This window comes from Pipistrellus hanaki, assembly GCF_964339955.1.
Source record: "Pipistrellus hanaki genome assembly, chromosome: X".
NCBI classification, from domain to species: domain Eukaryota; kingdom Metazoa; phylum Chordata; class Mammalia; order Chiroptera; family Vespertilionidae; genus Pipistrellus; species Pipistrellus hanaki.
Window position 1 is genome coordinate 97,385,572 of NC_140524.1, and position 17,853 is coordinate 97,403,424.

Below are 17,853 nucleotides of genomic sequence, written 5' to 3' on the forward strand. Positions count from 1 at the left end.
AAAAGATGTCCTGGTGAAAGAAGTTTAGTAAATACATTTCTCCATGTCCCTTTATTGCAGGACTTCTCAGGGCATGTAACGTGCTAATATGCACTATGAATCTCCAAGACTGAGAATTTAGTCTTCCCCCAGAATAGTGAAGCGGCATTATCCAAACATATCTAGCCAGAGAAACCTTTCCTCCAGACTTTCTTGGAAAACTCCTAAAAGATACATTTAAAAAAAAAAAAAAACTCATTTGGAAGTACATTAATCAAATGAGTGTGCTAAATTGGTGGCCTTACTTTGGATACAACTCTACATTGATGTAGGCTCTCAAGGGCCCATGGTGGCTCATGATAATTCCTATGCATTTGGCCTCCATTTCTTACTACAAGGAAATTTCACTGGCTCACTTCCAAGTCTGTAATTGTAACCCAGATGGTGCGATTTGCTGGAAGCTTGACAGCAGATAAGAGGCACTGCTGCGTGAGGTTCCATGGTCAAATGGACATGCCTGATCAGATTGTTTACCTGTTTATCCTCATCATCCATTCTTTTGAAGGTATTTTTTTCTGAGATTAAATATGGAATTGGAGCCTTAGTTCCATGCAGCTCAGCTGAGTTCCCAAATCGTATGTCACTGTCGGTCTTTGACATCATAAATCGAGGCAGCGGCAATTCTTTAGGAGCAAAATCAGAGAAGCTGAAGTGAGACTTTATTTTAGAACTGAGGAAAGGGGAACTCATTGTCCAAAAGATGAATCACTTGTGAGGAAAATTTCCAGAGCACTAAATATAGATTAAATTTTTATTTCAACACAATAAGGACTCTTATAATAATGTCAAGACAGAAAAATGCTACCAGTTTTACCAAAGTATTCTGGCTTAACATTTTTAAATGCCATTAAGTCTTTGTGGACCTAATTCAGGGTTTGGACTCATTTCCCACTTCATCCTTTATTTCAGCACCAAGAAAAAAAGAAAGATGTGATATTATATAAATAAGTGACAAATGATAGCAGGCAAAACTTATATAGCACTTATTGTATGCCAGACACTGTATTAAGATCTGCAAATATTAGCTCATTTAATCCTCACAACAACGCAATAAGGTAAGACTATCATTAGCCTTCACTTACAGATGTGGAACTAGATATCAATCATTTGAAGAACTAAATAGCATCCCCAAGACCACACAAGCTCATCTGTGCCAGAGCTGGCTCTTTACTAGTGCCAGTGCTGCTGCCCTACAAAATGGTACTTCATTCCCAGGGAAGAACAGTTTCTTATCCTATGTTATTCCTTAATAAACTTTCACAGTCAATCTCCAGTAGTCTTTTCATAATGGAATAAGGAAAACGGTATTAAGTTAAAGCAATTAGTCCGATGTTCAGCCAGATCCTACTGTCAAAACCATTAGCCACACTCGCAAGGCTACAAAGAACTGAAAAGTAGCAGTCTGATATATTTACTTATCTTTCAAATCTGACAAAACTATTCTGAAAACAAAAATAATGCTTTGGCACATTTCTAGTTCTCAGCACAGCAAATTGCACAACACAAACAAGTCCAAGAATGGGGATAATATTGTGAATTGTGCATAATGATTTGCATCTGTATCCCCTGTTCACGATAATACTCAGTGTGCCTTTGCGCTCCTATCAGCTCACTATTCTGAAAACACAGCTGCATTTCCAATGATTGATGCTGTGCTAAAGCCAGGAAACATCTTAGCAACAGCAAGTATCCTAGTTCCCCAGGCAAAGAAGGCCCCTGGATCTCTAATATCCACATCATGTTTATTTTTAGTTGCTATGTCCACATTTGAATCAAAGAAGTAGGCAATATGACAGATCCCTGCGTGATCCATCAGCCAAGAGCCCAAGAGACTTAAATAGGATAACCAATCTGGAAAATTAAACCGAGACTCTCCTAAAGAGAGGATGGCTGCCTTTTTTTTTTTTTTTTTTTTTTTTTTTTTTTTTTTTACTGTTTTAATGTTTCCCAACTTCAGCAGCTCTCTAGCACTCAAAACAGGAATGGACTTCATAAGAGAAAAACAAATCAAATATAAGCTAATCCTATGGTGTCTTCTCAGAAAGGTATTTGTTTCTACTCTGCAAAAAAGGATCTGAAAAGATGGAACAAGATCACATAAATAATTTGTACTCTGATCTGCCCAAGAGAGGATGATTCTACTTCTGAGTGCATGAGGGTGGGGGGAGAAGTAAATGGTACAGCATTTGCAAGCTCCCCACCCAGTATTTTACTGGTGTTCAACAAATAACCCTGGCTGTTTAACTCAGCTCTGACTAAGGTGAGGCAAGAGATGCCTAGGGCCAATATTTAAGGGGACACTCAGTCTCAGGGCCATGTACTAGTAAATGCAGAGTCAACACTTGCAGGGCCCTGAGAGTGAGTGCACCTTTAAATTATGCACCCTTGGTGCCTCTTGCCTCACCCCAGTTCAGGCCCAGGTATAACCAAATACTCGTAGCTAAAGCAAAGCTCTTGAAAATGCTCCACTTAGCTTTCAATTAGAAGCACTCTCAACACTGGTTGCACATAAGAATCACCCGAGGAGCTCTTTAAAAGTCCAATGTTTAGCCCAGCATGTGTGGCTCAGTGGTTGAGTGTCAACCTATGAACCAGGAGGTCACAGGTTCAATTCCAGGTCAGGGCATCTGCCCAGGTTGTGGGCTCTATCCCCAGTTGGGGGCACGCAAGAGGCAGTTGAGCTATTTCTCTCTTGTTGATAATTCTATTTCTCTTTCACTCTCCCTTCCTCTCTGAAATCAATAAAAACATTATCTTTTTTTTAAAAATCTCAGTGTTCAGGCTATATCCCAGGCTAAACAGATTAGAATGTCTAGGGGTGGCCTCTATTTTTTATTTTGCATTTAAAGCTCTGTAGGTCAGAGGTAAAAGGCATCAGGATTTATAAAACACAACTGAGAAAGCCTTGTATTTGTTTTCTGTTTGTTTGTTTTTAATATATTTTATTGATTTTTTACAGAGAGGAAGAGAGAAGGATAGACAGTTAGAAACATCGATGAAAGAGAATCATCCATCAGCTGCCACCTCCTGCACACCCCCCACTGGGGATGTGCCCATAACCAAGGTACATGCCCTTGACTGGAATCGAACCTGGGACCCTTCAGTCCGCAGACCGACATTCTATCCACTGAGCCAAACCGGATTCGGTGAAAGCCTTGTGTTTGTGAAAAGTGTTAATCCTATACACAAGTGATAACAGGCAATCCTCCCACCTATTCCCCACCCCCTCGGAAACTGAACTATAGATTTGGGCACAAAGCAGGTAAAAGATTTCAGTCTTGCTTAAAATAAGCAACAAAGGTGTCTGAACTTCATTCTTGTATACAACAAAACAATTCTAACTTCTCCAGAAGATAAAGTTGGAAGATGCTACAATAAAGCTTCATGCCCATTTACAATGGAATGGAAACTATCAGTGCCCACCACAAATCCGCTGTGATGTAAGTTTAACTACAGCTAGGGACTAACAGCAGTGACTGCTATGTCTTGCAATAAACACTAAACGAGCCACTGAAATTATGCTCCATCAAGAAACTTGTTTCAAGGAACCAAATTATGTAATACCAAGGGATGCCTTTTGGGTCAGATTTGTTCCCCATTTGGATAATATTCCATGATTACAGATTACTGTCAGCACTTACTAAACAGAAAGAAGAATCAAGAAGAAGCTACTTTGCATAACAATGAAGAGCATAGGAACTGGCAGCTGAGCTCCTGGCTCCCAACTCTACTAGCCTTGCATCCTTAGGCAAGTTACCCAACTGCCCTAAACTTCAATTTCCTCATCTGTAAGATAAGGATAATAACAGTCACATAATAAAGACTGCCATTGTTCGGCCACTTCTCTCTTTGCAGGCACATGAGAAAATTACAACCCCTCCAATCTGCTTTGCAGTTCAACAAATCATGTGACAAGTTCTGGCCAATGCACTGTGAGTAGCAGTAACATGAGTCACATCCAGGCATTTAGCTGCTAGGGTGGGAAACTATTTCTCTGTTCTGGCAATTATGGGAACAGGTGCTGTGCTGGAGGTGCCACGGGAACAAGCAACCAGAATAACAGAGCCACCACATGGAGGGCAGCTGCCCTAGAGTTCACCCCCACCCACTGCAAAGCAGGAAGCGAACCTTTGTTTTGTTATGACACCGAGATTTCAGTGGTGTCTGTTACCACAGCTTATCCTAGGCAGCACAAACTGATACCAATACTGAATGTAGGACTTGTGAAGACTAAATGAGACAGTGCCTCACATACACTAAACTTTTGATAAAGATGAGCAGAATGATCACAGTCCTCTGATGGTTAGGGTAAAAGGGCTGTGTTTCCCCAAGCTATGAGAATCTTCTCAGCTATTTGGAGTCGTCCTACAAGGTTACCATGGACTAACCATAAATCCTGAACCCACTTCAAGGTCTACCAGGGACTTCACAGGACAGGTGTAAACAGCTGAGTGGTTTTCATCTCAATATGAGGAAAAGGAAAAAGTTCCTGCATGCTGTGTGGACATATGAAAGTCATTCATATCAGAGAGAATTACAGGGGACCTCAGCACATCCCTTGATGTGCTGAATATTCACCTTCTTCATACAGATTTGTAAAACCAATACTGAGGCAGTATAAATGATGACAAGAGTCTGGAGCTTTGCTTTTGGTTCAAGTTGTGGAAAGTGCTGAAGTATACAGTGTGTTGGGAGCAGGGATGGCAAGGTAAGAAAATGATCGATGAAAACTTTGAGAAGATAATTTCATTCTGCCAAAATTGGTACCCCAAAAGTACTTACCAATCAGAATGGTGCTTCAAGACTTGGGGAATTAAAGGATGATCAGAGCTGATATGACTGACAAGGACAAGAGAGAGAGAATGGGGTAGTTCCACCCAGACTCTCCCACTTACACTTTGTCCCCTTGTCCTGAACAAAGCCTTAAATGACAGTATAAACTGCTCAAGTGGAAAATTAAACTGAACGCTATTCTTTTGCCATGGCTCTGGAATTCCCGTCCCAATCTCTTCCTGCTAAAGAACAAGATCTATTTTAATGGCAAGTCAGTTAAAAGGAACTAATCTCAGGTTGCTCTCTGAATATTTCTCACTTAAAAAAAAAAAGAAAAAGAAACTAAGATACTTGCTACGTTTTCTTATTTCAGTTTACAGGGGAGTTGGATAAAGCAAGAAGAAATTCCACACATGCTTATAAAATAGGCTTTAAACCCACTAAAAAATGGTTCTCAGGAATAAGAAACGGGTCATGGGTAATAAAATGTATAACTAGGAGCTACTTACCACATTTAATACTCTCTATCCGCACAGGAAGGCCAGACTGTGCTGCAGCAATTAATTTCAAGGCAATGTAAAACTGAGTTGGACCAAAATAACCAACGCGCTTGGCACCACACAGTTCCGTGATCTGAAAACAGACAAGAAGAGTGATGCTGAAAAAAACCCATTTTATAACAGGGAAATGAGACAAGCTATATTATGAAATCGCAAAGATTTCACAGTGCAGCTAACCGCAAGTCCCTGGAGAACCTATGTGTACACACGGGTTTCTTTTTCTTACCGTTTACAGGGAGTTATTCAATTCAGATAATTAAATTCTACCTACTCATGATGTTTCAGGACTGATTATTCCTCCTCTTTCAACAATAAAATTAAAGATAACAAAGGATGGCTGTTATGCTTCTTACAAAAGAGAGTGACTTTTTCAGGGGGTGGATTCTGATGTATGAAATCTAGAAAGTCGGTGGAGGTGAAAACAGAACAGATTAGTCATTTCCACTACCTGTGGATGATCCTAGTTGATCGAAATTAAAAGTGATTATTTTTTAAGTTCTCAGGCAAATGATTTCCTAAGCATTAAAATTACATCTTGAGTGCTCATTTCAGAGGAATAAAACAGAAGTATTTTCAAGATATTGCACCCTAGCTGGTTTGATGCTCAGTGAATAGAGCCTGTGGACTAAAGGGTCCTGGGTTTGATTCTGGTCAAGGGCACATGCCTGGGTTGCGAGCTTGATCCCAGTAGGGGGCATGCAGGAGTCAGCTGATCAATGATTCTCTCATCATTGATGTTTCTCTTTCTCTCCCTCTTCCCTCCTCTCTGAAATCAATAAAAATATATATTTTTTAAAGTTATTGTAATATTTAATTTGTAGATCTCAAATTAACACATATCCTATTGTTGGTTTAAAATAACTAAAATTCAGCCGGGACCGGTTTGGCTCAGTGGTAGAGCTTCGGCCTGCAGACTGAAAGGTCCCGGGTTCGATTCCGGTCAAGGGCATGTACCTTGGTTGCAGGCACATCCCCAGTAGGGGGTGTGCAAGAGGCAGCTGGTCGATGTTTCTCTTTCATCGACGTTTCTAACTCTCTGTCCCTCTCAATTCCTCTCTGTGTAAAATCAATAAAATATATATTAAAAATAAATAAATAAAATAAAAAAATAAAATAAAATAACTAAAATTCAATGACTTTTTGATACTCAAAAGTTCAAATAATTGTAAGTGGATGTGAAAAATTATAAAGCATCCCCGACTTTTTATGCCCCAGAGGAAAACAGTATATGTTCTTCTAAAAATGTCATATATATATTAAAGGCCCAATGCACAAAATTCATGCAAGGGCCTTGGCCCCAGCCCCCGCCCACTGCTGCCACCATGGCCAGGGGCCTATGCCACCTCTGCCACAGCCCCTGCCACTGCCATGGCCAGGGGCCGCAGTCCCCGCCGGCTGCAGTTTTGTCCAGAAGGAAGGACATCCGGTCAAATTAGCATAATACCCTTTTATTATCTTAGATATATACTAGTATAATGCACACCTGTGTTTTTCCTGTTGGTTATTCAATACTTCATACAACTAAAACACCACATACTATTTTGCACCATTTTTTCATTTAGCAATACTGTTTTCATGCCTCAAGACATCTCAGCCTGGATCCCAACCACTCTCAGGACAAAATTCCATCTCCTTAGTATGGCATTAAGGACCATTCACAACCTGTTCCTGAGCAGTTTTTCCTAGTTTCATCTCAGGACACACACACATATGCACACAGTTCTGTAGCTGCATTCAGCTTCTCCACTGTCCAAACACATCTTGCCCTTTCACATCTCTGTATCTAGTGCACATGCTATAGGAGGCAGGAAACTAAATAACCTTAAAGCCCTGGTCTGTGTGGTTCAGTTGGTTAGAGTGTTGACCCATACATCAAAAGGTAGTGGGTTCAATTCCCAGTCAGGATGAGTATGGGAATTAACTGATCAATGTTTCTCTCTCTCTCTCTCTCTCTCTCTCTCTCTCTCTCTCTCTCAAATCAATAAAAAATATCCTGCCGAAACTGGTTTGGCTCAGTGGATAGAGCTTCGGCCTGCGGACTGAAAGGTCCCGGGTTCGATTCCGGTCAAGGGCATGTACCTTGATTGCGGGCACATCCCCAGTAGGGGGTGTGCAAGAGGCAGCTGATCGATGATTCTCTCTCATCGATGTTTCTAACTCTCTATCCCTCTCTCCTCCTCTCTGTGAAAAATCAATAAAATATATTTTAAATAAATAAATAAATAAATAAAAAATATCCTCAGGTGAGTATTAAAAAATAAAGTAAATAGCCTTAAAGTCAAGGTTGGTTTTCAATGAAGAAACTAATTAGTTTTATGACTTTGGGCAAGTTAATTTAATCTGCCTGAAATCTAATTAGAAATATTCTCTCCCTCATAAGACTATTGGAAGGATAAATAAATAAATAAATAAATAAAATGCTAAATGAACCTAATACAATACTTAGAAATTTGTCTATACTAATAAAAGTCTAGGTGATCCTTGCACCCTCGTGCAATGCCCTCACATCATCACAAGATGGCCACCACAAGATGGCTAGCAGGAGAGGGCAGTTGTGGGCAATCAGGCCAATAGAAACAGCAGTTGGGCGTGAACAGGTCAGCAGGAGAGGGCAGTTGGGGGTGATCCGGCTGGCAAGGGAATAGTTAGGTGTCAATCAGGCTGGCAGGAGAGCGGTTAGGGGGCAACCAGGCTGGCAGGCAGAAGCAGTTAGGGGCGATCAGGAAGAAAGGCAGGAGAGCTGTTAGAAGCCAGCAGTCCCGGATTGTGAGAGGGATGTCCGACTGCAGGATCGGGCCTAAACCAGCAGTCAGACATCCCCCAAGTGGTCCCAGATTGGAGAGGGTGCAGGCCAGGCTAAGGGACACCCCCCTTCCATGCATGAATTTCATGCACTGAGCCTCTAGTCTATATATATAAAAGTTTAAGCAACTGAACAACCGGTTGCTATGATGCGCACTGACCACCAGGGGCAGATGCTCAACACAGGAGCTGCCCCAAGGTGGTCAGTTCACTCATACAGCCAATCTCCCATGGCCCAAATCAGCCCCAATTGCCAGCCAGGCCAAGCGACCCCACCCATGCACGAATTCATGCACCGGGCCTCTAGTATTCAATAATTGTTAGGTTCCATCCCATTCACCTGGAACTCAAACCTCTTCACTCCCTACTAGATTTAACTCCTATGTTTCTTCCCAAGACCCCAGGTATGGTTTATTTTCCAAGCATATTCTCTGACTATTCAAATGTCCAAAAACATCACTTATATGATATACTGTCTTAGACTTGCTTCCAAATAAAAGGAGAGAAGGAAGTAAGTGGGGAGTATAGGTGGAACAAGTCTGACCAAGAGTTGAAAACTATTGAAATTAGATTATAGATTCATGAGAGTTCATTCTCCTCCTCTGTACTTCTGTACACATTTGAAATTCTCTATATTCAAGCCTTTAATGTCTATTCAAACACATCACATTATATTATATGCTTATCTCTGCCTCTCATTAAAATGTTTTCTGTCTAGGACAAGGGGTAAATTCCATTCATCTCCAGGCACAAGGATAGACACTCAGAATATAGTCCAAAAATTCTCAATCAAGTGAATGAACCAACCCTCAAAAATAAAAAGAAATTGTTGCTCTGGCGGGTTTTGCTCAGTGGTTAGAGCATCAGCCGTTGGACAGAAGGGTCACAGGTTAGATTCCTGGTCAGGGCACATGCCCAGATTGCTGTCTCAATGGGGGTGTACAAAAGGCAGCCAATCGACGTTTCACCCTCACATAGATGTTTCTCTCTCTTCTACCTTTTGCTCTCTAAAAATCAATTATAAAATCTTTTTAAAAAAGTAACTGAGTTTCACAATACAATCCCTTTATTGTAAATAAATTACATTTTCAGGTACAGGCTTGCCTGTACCTAGAGAAAAACACCAGTGTCATTAGTGTAATTCCAACATCAATATAGTTATCTTGCAGAATAGTTTCTAATATTAAGAAATTAGAATCCTTGGTATGTAAACAACTTAACAACTTTAATTTAGTATTATTAACTCTTGGTTATTTCTTTACCATAACTACCACATAGAACTGAAAAGCTCTTAAAGATAACTGAAATTGCTGTTAAACCACTCACTATGGAATTTTGAGAGTAGCACCTGAATCTGACATTAGTAAATCACCTTTTTTTACCCTGGAATCTGTCCTTAGATCCTATATACCACTAGAATCACTGTTTTGTAGCCAACACAGAATAAGGGGAACTGTGATATAAAAGAACATAAGTGAAGTGAGCCCATACGTCATTTAGTACACATCCAGGAGACATTCAAGAACATTCAGGAATATTTGAGCCACAGGAAGATAAACTAATGATAAGCCTTTAGAACTTACTTGTGGAACCTCATAAATTGGATACTTCTCAATCCTAAAAGCAGGTTAATTTTGTAGGGTTATTTTCTTTGTTTGTTTATCGAGGTTTAAAATGTTCTAAGTCTAGCCGGGACCGGTTTAGCTCAGTGGATAGAGCGTCGGCTTGGGGACTGAAAGGTCCCGGTTCGATTCCGGTCAAGGGCATGTACCTTGGTTGCGGGCACATCCCCAGTGGGGGATGTGCAAGAGGCAGCTGGTCGATGTTTCTGACTCTCTGTTCCTCTCAATTCCTCTCTATGTAAAATCAATAAAATATATTAAAATAAATAAATAAAATGTTCTAAGTCTAAATTCTTCATGGAAAGATTCTAATTTGTGAGCAGAAATACTTTGATGCAATCTAAAGAAAATAATGTGGTGCTTTGTCCCAAATACTTGGTTAGCAGGAGATATTTTATATAACTGCTCCTTCAAACAGTCCAAGTTGTTAAGCTTTTCTCAAAACAAAGAAAAACAATGAAGAGATTTCATGCCTCTTCTTTAGTCTAAACTCCAAACCTGTAACACTCAGCTGGATCCATCTTAGATTACACATTGTGCAAATTTCTAATACAGAACAAGAACCTATGGACTGATGTTTGTTTTCTCAGGTGGAAGGCAAGAGATGAAGAAAAAAGAAATGGATGAAATCAACTTCCTTAGAGCTTACAGATGTACAACTAAACTGTCAGGGTGCTGGATATGAATCAGAAAAATTCACCGACCATTGGAAAAGAACTTTGGACAAAGTTTTGGAAGAAGATTGAAGTCCACTAAAATAGCTTCCCTCCTACCTAATTCTGAAAGATTAAGTGACTGTGCGGAGTAATCAGCCCACACCCATTCCAGTTTGCCTGAAATAATACTTTCTTTCCTAGCTGGAATGTAGTAAATTTTCAGAACTGTTCAAAGGTTTGAATAAGCTTCTCTCTTTCAAATATTTTTTAAAGACTTCCTTACAAAGATTTAAAATTTTAAAAAGTCTTGGTGGGAGGGGGAGAACAAATTCGCCAGTGGACCCTCTTTTTTATTCTCTCCCCACTGCTTCAGGTCCTGAATCTAGACTGTGAAACTTCACACACCATTATTCTCCATATTCCCTCCATGATGTCTTATAACAAGATTATCCCCCAACTCGAACAGGCTTCCGGGGCTCCTTTTACACTTTCCTATTAAACCTGGACACCTGAACATGGCTTTTGAGGCCCTACCATCTGGCCCAAACTACCTTTCCAACAACCCCATGTCTGTCTCCTCCCCACCCTGCATCTAAGGCTTCAGCGATTCCACATTCCAACCATCTCTCTACACATGAGAGTTATTCAGACCTCTGGGCACCTGGTGAGTCCCCTGCCTGGAAGCTGGATGTCTCCCAACCTCTTTACCAACCAGGCTCCTCCTTCAAATCTTATCTTTGAAACCTTAGTCAAGTCCATATGGCATGTCTCCTGCATTCCCATAATCCTTTTCACTAGCTTTCGATCACATCACTAGCCTTATAATATAGCAAAATCGGTATTTTGGCCATTGTTTCCGCTGTACCCCATCTCCTTCCCAAATGCCCAACACAAAGCAAGAGTATATTTTTTACCATTTGTACCCCCCAAGACTCATACTTTATAGTGCCTGCTGTATATTCACTTGTTCAGTGGACTTTTGTCGAATTATTTTCACAGCCTGCAGTAGCAAAATTGTTCTTTCGTCTTATAAGTACTTTGACAAGTGTCTGCTAAATAGGCTTTATCTCACACCATATAGCCATAAGAGTTCCTGCAAGAATATAACAGAATATTAATTTCTTTGTTCCCTCCCTTCTCAGCTAGGAGGGACTGGTTAGGGTCAAAATATGAAGAGCAGGCCTCCACCATGTTTTATTCTTGCCCTCTGCCTCAGTTGCCCAAAATACCTCATTGGTGCTCCAACCACTCAGCACTCCAAAGATGCACAGCAGGCCTTTCTCTGGACCGCCTTCTACTCAGCATACCCCCAGGGATCTCAGCCCCCAACAACAGAAATATAAAGGAGACTTTGAAGTACATGCTTGCAAGTTGTACCTTAGCCTCTCAGGAAATAGCTGAAGAGTCACATCAACTATCCTGGGTTTCCCCTTTCTGTTCATTTATAAGTTCTAAAAATCAAGGACTTTCAGTTCCGAGGGACCTGGGTGAGCAACCCAAGAAAATATAAACCGTCATATCCAATTACCTAATATTAGGTACCATAGTGTATGCCTAAGCCAAACCACTATACTGTTAAAGAGAAAGAAGACATTCAATGCTTAGGCATGATTTCAGAAAGAGAAGCCTATCTAATTCCTAAAAGTATTAATTTAAAATGTTTTGGGCACCTCCCATTGAAAGAATTGTGCCATGTAGAAAATGAATAGCACTGAACAAAACTTATTCTTCTCTCTCTCCTTCTCCTCTTCTTTCCCTCGCCCATCTTCTACCCCTAAATATATTTTTACCTCCCAAGAACAGGAATATTCTCTTATACCATCAATCATCACACCTCAAACATTAATATTATCATATAACACATAATCCATTCATTTCCTTAGTTATCCTAAAAATGGTAGAACTGGGTTTTCTTTTTCCAATCCAAGACTTAATGTTCATGCATTACTTTTTTTTGTTATGTCTTCTTAGTCTTCCTCTAGTCAAGAACAATTCCCCTTGATTCTTCATGACACTGAATCCTTTCAAGAGTTCAGGCAAATTGTCCCACAGAACATTTCACATTTTGGATTTGTATGTTTCCTTGTGGTAACACTCAAGTCAAACATTTCTGGCAAGAACAGCACACAGGTGATACTGTGTTAGAATATCCCACCACTGGTTGCCAAGTTTAGCCATTTCGTTAAGGTGGTGACTGCCAGATCTCTCCATTGCAAAAACATGTTTTCACATAGTACTTTGAGACCACGTGAGTATTCTATTCCCTCCCTAGAAAAATTGGCTTTTGAATCTGTTAAATACAAATTCTAAGTCAGTCTAGCTAAATTACAGCAGCATATACAAAACTAAAATCCTAAGGCAAAATCACAACAAAGATAGGAATGTTATTTATTCTGTGAGGTAGGTATTATTACCTTCTGTTTATGCACTATTAAATGCCACAACTCAAAGTTAAGTAATATGTTCAAGGTCAAAAGTTCACAGCTAGCACTCAAGCCTACATGCGCCTAGATTCCAAGCTCACAGTCTTTCCATTACATCAGGGGTTGGAAAACTACTGTTCATAGGCCAAATCTGGCCCACTGCCTGGTTTTATATGGCCCATATGTTGAGAATGGTTTTTACAGATGAACATTTGCAATCCATTTGATGATAGGGAACACTAACTTTGAATCCCATTAGGTAAAATGTTACCTCAAAACCAAGAAGTCCATGCTTCCTTCTAACAGACCTGCATTATCAAAAAAAAAAAAAATTGTGCTCAATTATTATTATTGTATTTTAAATTTTTTTCAATAAAAAGTTTGTTTAAATTTATTTTCTCTCTTATTATATAAGTATTTGTATAGTGCCCTCAATTTTGCCTCTTGGCATACAAAGCCTAAAATATTTACTACCAGGTTCTTTACAGGAAGGACTACCAACCCCTGCATAAAAAACATACCGCCTCTCTGAGCTATACTTTATATCCTTGCAGATACCCTCAAATGCCATACATGAAGGGTATTTTCTGTAAGTAGCTACAATAAGTAAATACAACTTAAAGAGTGAACACTCTCAGCCCTAGCCAGTTTTGCGTGGATAGAGCGTCAACCTGCAGACTAAAGGGACCCAGGTTCTATTCCTGTCAGGGCACATGCCTGAGTTGTGGGCTCAATCCCCAGTAGGGGGCGTGCAGAAGGCAGCTGATCAATGATTCTCATCATTGATGTTTCTCTCTCTCCTTCCTCTCTGAAATCAATTAAAATATATATTTTTTAAAGTGAACACTCCCATGCCAAAACCGGTTTGGCTCAGTGGATAGAGCATCGGCCTGCAGACTGAAGGGTCCCGGGTTCGATTCTGGTCAAGGGCACATACCTTGGTTGTGGGCACATCCCCAGTGGGAGGTGTGCAGGAGGCAGCTGATCGATGTTTCTCTCCCATCGATGTTTCTAACTCTCTATCCATCTCCCTTCCTCTCTGTAAAAAAATCAATAAAATATATATTTTTTAAAGTGAACAATCCCTTTAGGAGAAAAGAACACATGTATTTGCTCCATTTATACATTTGTTTAAAATTTTCAGATGCTTTTGAACAAAAGTTTCCTACAATACTATAAATTTCCATGGCAACCAGTTGGAATAAATGGATGCCATATTTCAAATAGAAACAAATTCTGTGCAATAATTCACATGTTAAAAAGAAGGTTTTGCTTTTTTTTCAGCTTTAAGTTACAATTGACAATAAAATTGTCATAATTAAAGTGATGATTTGCTCTACTGTGAAAGAATTCTCACCATTCAGTTAATTAACACATCACCTCTCATATTTACCTTTTTTGGGGTTCTATTTTTTTCCTCTGGGTGTGTTTTTTGTGGGTGAAAACACTTAAGTTCTACTCTCACAGCAACTCTCCAATATACAATATAGTAAAATCAACTATATTCACCATGATATACCTTAGATCCCCACAACTTATCCATCTTACAGCTGAAAATTGTACCCTTTTACCATCCTCTCCTTTGGCAATCACCATTCTATTCTGTTGATTTCAGGGAGAGGGAGAGAGAGAGAGAAATATTAATGATGAGAGAGAATCGCTGATCTGCTGCCTCCTGCATACCCTACACTGGGGATTGAGCCCACAACCCAGGCATGTGCCCTGACTGGGAATCAAACTGTGACCTCCCGGTCCATAGACTGACACTCAACCACTGAGCCATGCCAGCCAGGCTTTCTCTCTCTCTCTCTCTCTCTCTCTCTCTCTCTCTCTCTCTCTCTCTCTCTCTCTCTCTCTCTCTCTCCTCTTTTTAAGATTCCACATTTACTAGTAATTGAGATACCATGCAGCATTTGTATTTTCCTATCTGGCTTATTACACTTATTTGCTTTTTATTTTTAAAGGGAAAAGGTGTTATAAATCTTCATAACGTTCTTTGAGACATCCTTCCGAATTTGTGAACATATAATGATACAAGATCTCCCAATACATAAGCTACTCCCAAGTTGCAAATCAATTTTAGAAGCTACATTATCTTTCAGAATGCCCAAGATGCCGTTTAATTTAGGGATACAGAGCCTATAATAAATTATAGGCCAAATTCAGCACACATACTAAATATAGGCCATATTGGCCGAGGCTGAGGCCCAGATCTGCCTTGTCAGCATTCTTAGCCCAAGGTCCCAAACTCACCCCAGAAGCACCAGGCTTGCCACTCTGGCTATGATGGAATTTGAACAGGGAGAAGACTCTAGGGGGAAGTCAGGAACTTGTACATTGCTAGTGGAAGCACATATGGATGTAACATCCAGAGACTTTTTGGCAAATACAAAGAATTACAATCAACCTCTTGATCTACCAATTCTAACTCTAGGAACTTAGATTCCATTTTAGACTAGCAAAATGACATACTGTACAAGGTCATTCAAAACATATCATCTAAGATACAGATTGAAAAACATCTAGAGGTCCATCATCTAAAAAATTAATCAACTGTGCTTCATCCACATAACAGAATTCTAGGTAGCTCTAGTGGGCATTTGTCATACCTGTAACTGCCCATCATCTTTTTTTGTTTGTTTGTTTATTTTTTGTTTTTTTAATTTCTTTATTGATTAAGGTATCACATATTTGTCCTCATCCCCCCCATTCCCATTCCAAACCCCTCCCCACGCATGCCCCCACCCCCTTGTTGTCCGTGACCAATGGTTAGGCTCTTATGCATCCACACAAGTCCTTTGGTTAATCTCTCCCTCTTACCCCACCCTCCCCTGCCTTCCCTCTGAGGTCCGACAGTCTGATCTATGCCCATCATCTTTTGAAAAGCTTTTCTCTATTTAAAGAAATATCTCAGCTCGAAAGCCAAGAATCAAATTCCTAGGCTCCTTCGCAGCTGAATTGCAAACCTGTGACCAAGTCTGCACTGATCAGACAGATCCACACAAGACTTTGCTTTGGAAGTGAGAAATATAAGGAAGAGGCTCTGCTCAAGACTTCCACTTTCACAAGAGCTGCCTTCCTGGCTTAGCATGGCAGTGGAAGCAGTTGCAGTCAATCATATCCCTGCTCTCTGCTGCTCGGTACAGGCAGGAGTATGGGCGGCTTCCACTTCCTACTGCTACTACTACTACTACTACTACTACACATGGCTTGGAGCTTCGTTTCTGGAAGCAGATGTGGACCTGTTCCTCCAGCCCTCTGAATGATTCCATGAGTTACCTAAAACCCTAGTCTCTTTGCAGATTAACCATCTAGAGTGGATTCAGTTGTTTGCCACAAAAACAAACTAAGACAGATCATCAGATTCAACTGTTGAAAATTTTTTTAAAAAACAAGGTGCACAACAGTAGGCATGGTATCATTTTTTAAGGGGGGGCTGCATAGAGATGCGATTACTTATATATTCACACACTGTCCCTGGAAGTTGAAGCTAACAAACCTGACTGACAGCTGCCACCAGGCAAAGGCACAGGTTGGCCAGGGCACAGGAGGAGGGAAAAGTTTACTGAATCTCATTTTGTACCTTTTCAATTTGGAATCGTGTCTACTATCTATTTTTTTTATTATCTATTTTTAAGTGAATTTAGAAAAACTGTGAAAAGAGGCAAAGCCTAACCCCGTGTCAGCAAGAAATATTATAGATGGACTTCAAACCCATTCCCCTCCCACCTGCTCTACATGCAATTTCAAAACAAAGCGCCCAGCTGGACAAAACTGCAGTCATCCTCACTCACCAAGCCCAGATTCACAAACACATTGCTCTTTCCTCTAAGCTGCCAACACAGAACAAGGCAGCAGCTTCCTTTATAAAAACTAGCTGTCTTTGTCAAAGGCAGTGCTGTTTAGCTGGGTGACCTTGGGGAAGGCACCTGGCCTCCCTTGATCTCCAAGCTCATATACTGAAATGAAGCCATCAGAATAGATAGAACGCAAGGCTTTTCCTACATCCAAAAATCCTATGAAAAGGAATTCTACTGGGTGAAAGCTGAAACTATGGTTGAACCTCTCCCTCTGGCGCTTCCCGCCTTCTGCTTTGTATTATGGTTCCCAGTATACCTGCTACCTCCCCCTACAAGGCTGCAAGTCTCTTGCCTGTTAATCCTGCATTTTTTCAAGTCAACCTTGCATTTCCCACAGCATCCATCCATTTGTTTCCGCTAGGAAGGCTTTGGGAATAAATTATACATGCCTTCTAAGTTTTAACTCTTCACTGAACTAAGAGGATCCCTATGCATGTTGTTTTATACCTATGAACTGTGACTTATGTGAATATATCAACCTGTTCAAAAGAATAGTTTTAAACTTTAAAGGATCAGAAAGGATACCTAATCCCAAAATAGCAATAGAACCTCAGGTGAGTTCAGGTAAGTCATCTCATAATCATCTGATTCCAAGCAAAGCCAAAGAGAAATACAACATATCCTCCCTAAACTTTGAATTTACTTAGTTGTTTTTGTGTGGGGGGGGGGGAGGGGAACATTTTGTGTTAAAACACAGAAATATGTTAAGGAGTTGAATATGAAATTTTTTTATTTATAATATATTTTATTTATTTATTCATTCATTTATTATTAAATTATTATCTGTGTACATATCTTACCATTGCCCCCCCGAATATGAAATTAACACATCCTTAAATTAAAAGAATTCAAAGAAATTCTACACTCAGGCTAGCTATTTTGCTTTTTTACACAATGGATTAGCACCGTGGTGGGCAAACTGCGGCTCTCAAACCACATGCGGCTCTTTGGCCCCTTGAGTGTGGCTCTTCCACAAAATGCCACTGCCTGGGCGAGTCTATTTTGAAGAGGTGGCATTAGAAGACGTTTAAGTTTTAAAATTTTGGCTCTCAAAAGAAATGTCAATCATTGTACTGTTGATATTTGGCTCTGTTGACTAATGAGTTTGCCGACCACTA

The 17,853-nt window shown here is 40.2% G+C and overlaps 1 protein-coding gene across 7 annotated transcripts in view; it reads right to left on the reverse strand.

Annotated features, from left to right (window-relative positions):
• REPS2 (RALBP1 associated Eps domain containing 2) overlaps positions 1-17,853 on the reverse strand; it is a 179,314-nt gene that overhangs the window by 119,402 nt on the left and 42,059 nt on the right. For all 7 annotated transcript variants that reach the window (XM_084869843.1, XM_084869841.1, XM_084869838.1 and 4 more), the window contains exons 2-3: positions 5,322-5,445; positions 514-662 (exon numbers count right to left, since the gene is read on the reverse strand). In XM_084869843.1, coding sequence (XP_084725969.1) covers positions 514-662; positions 5,322-5,445 — 273 coding nt within the window. The remainder of the gene's footprint in view (positions 1-513; positions 663-5,321; positions 5,446-17,853) is intronic.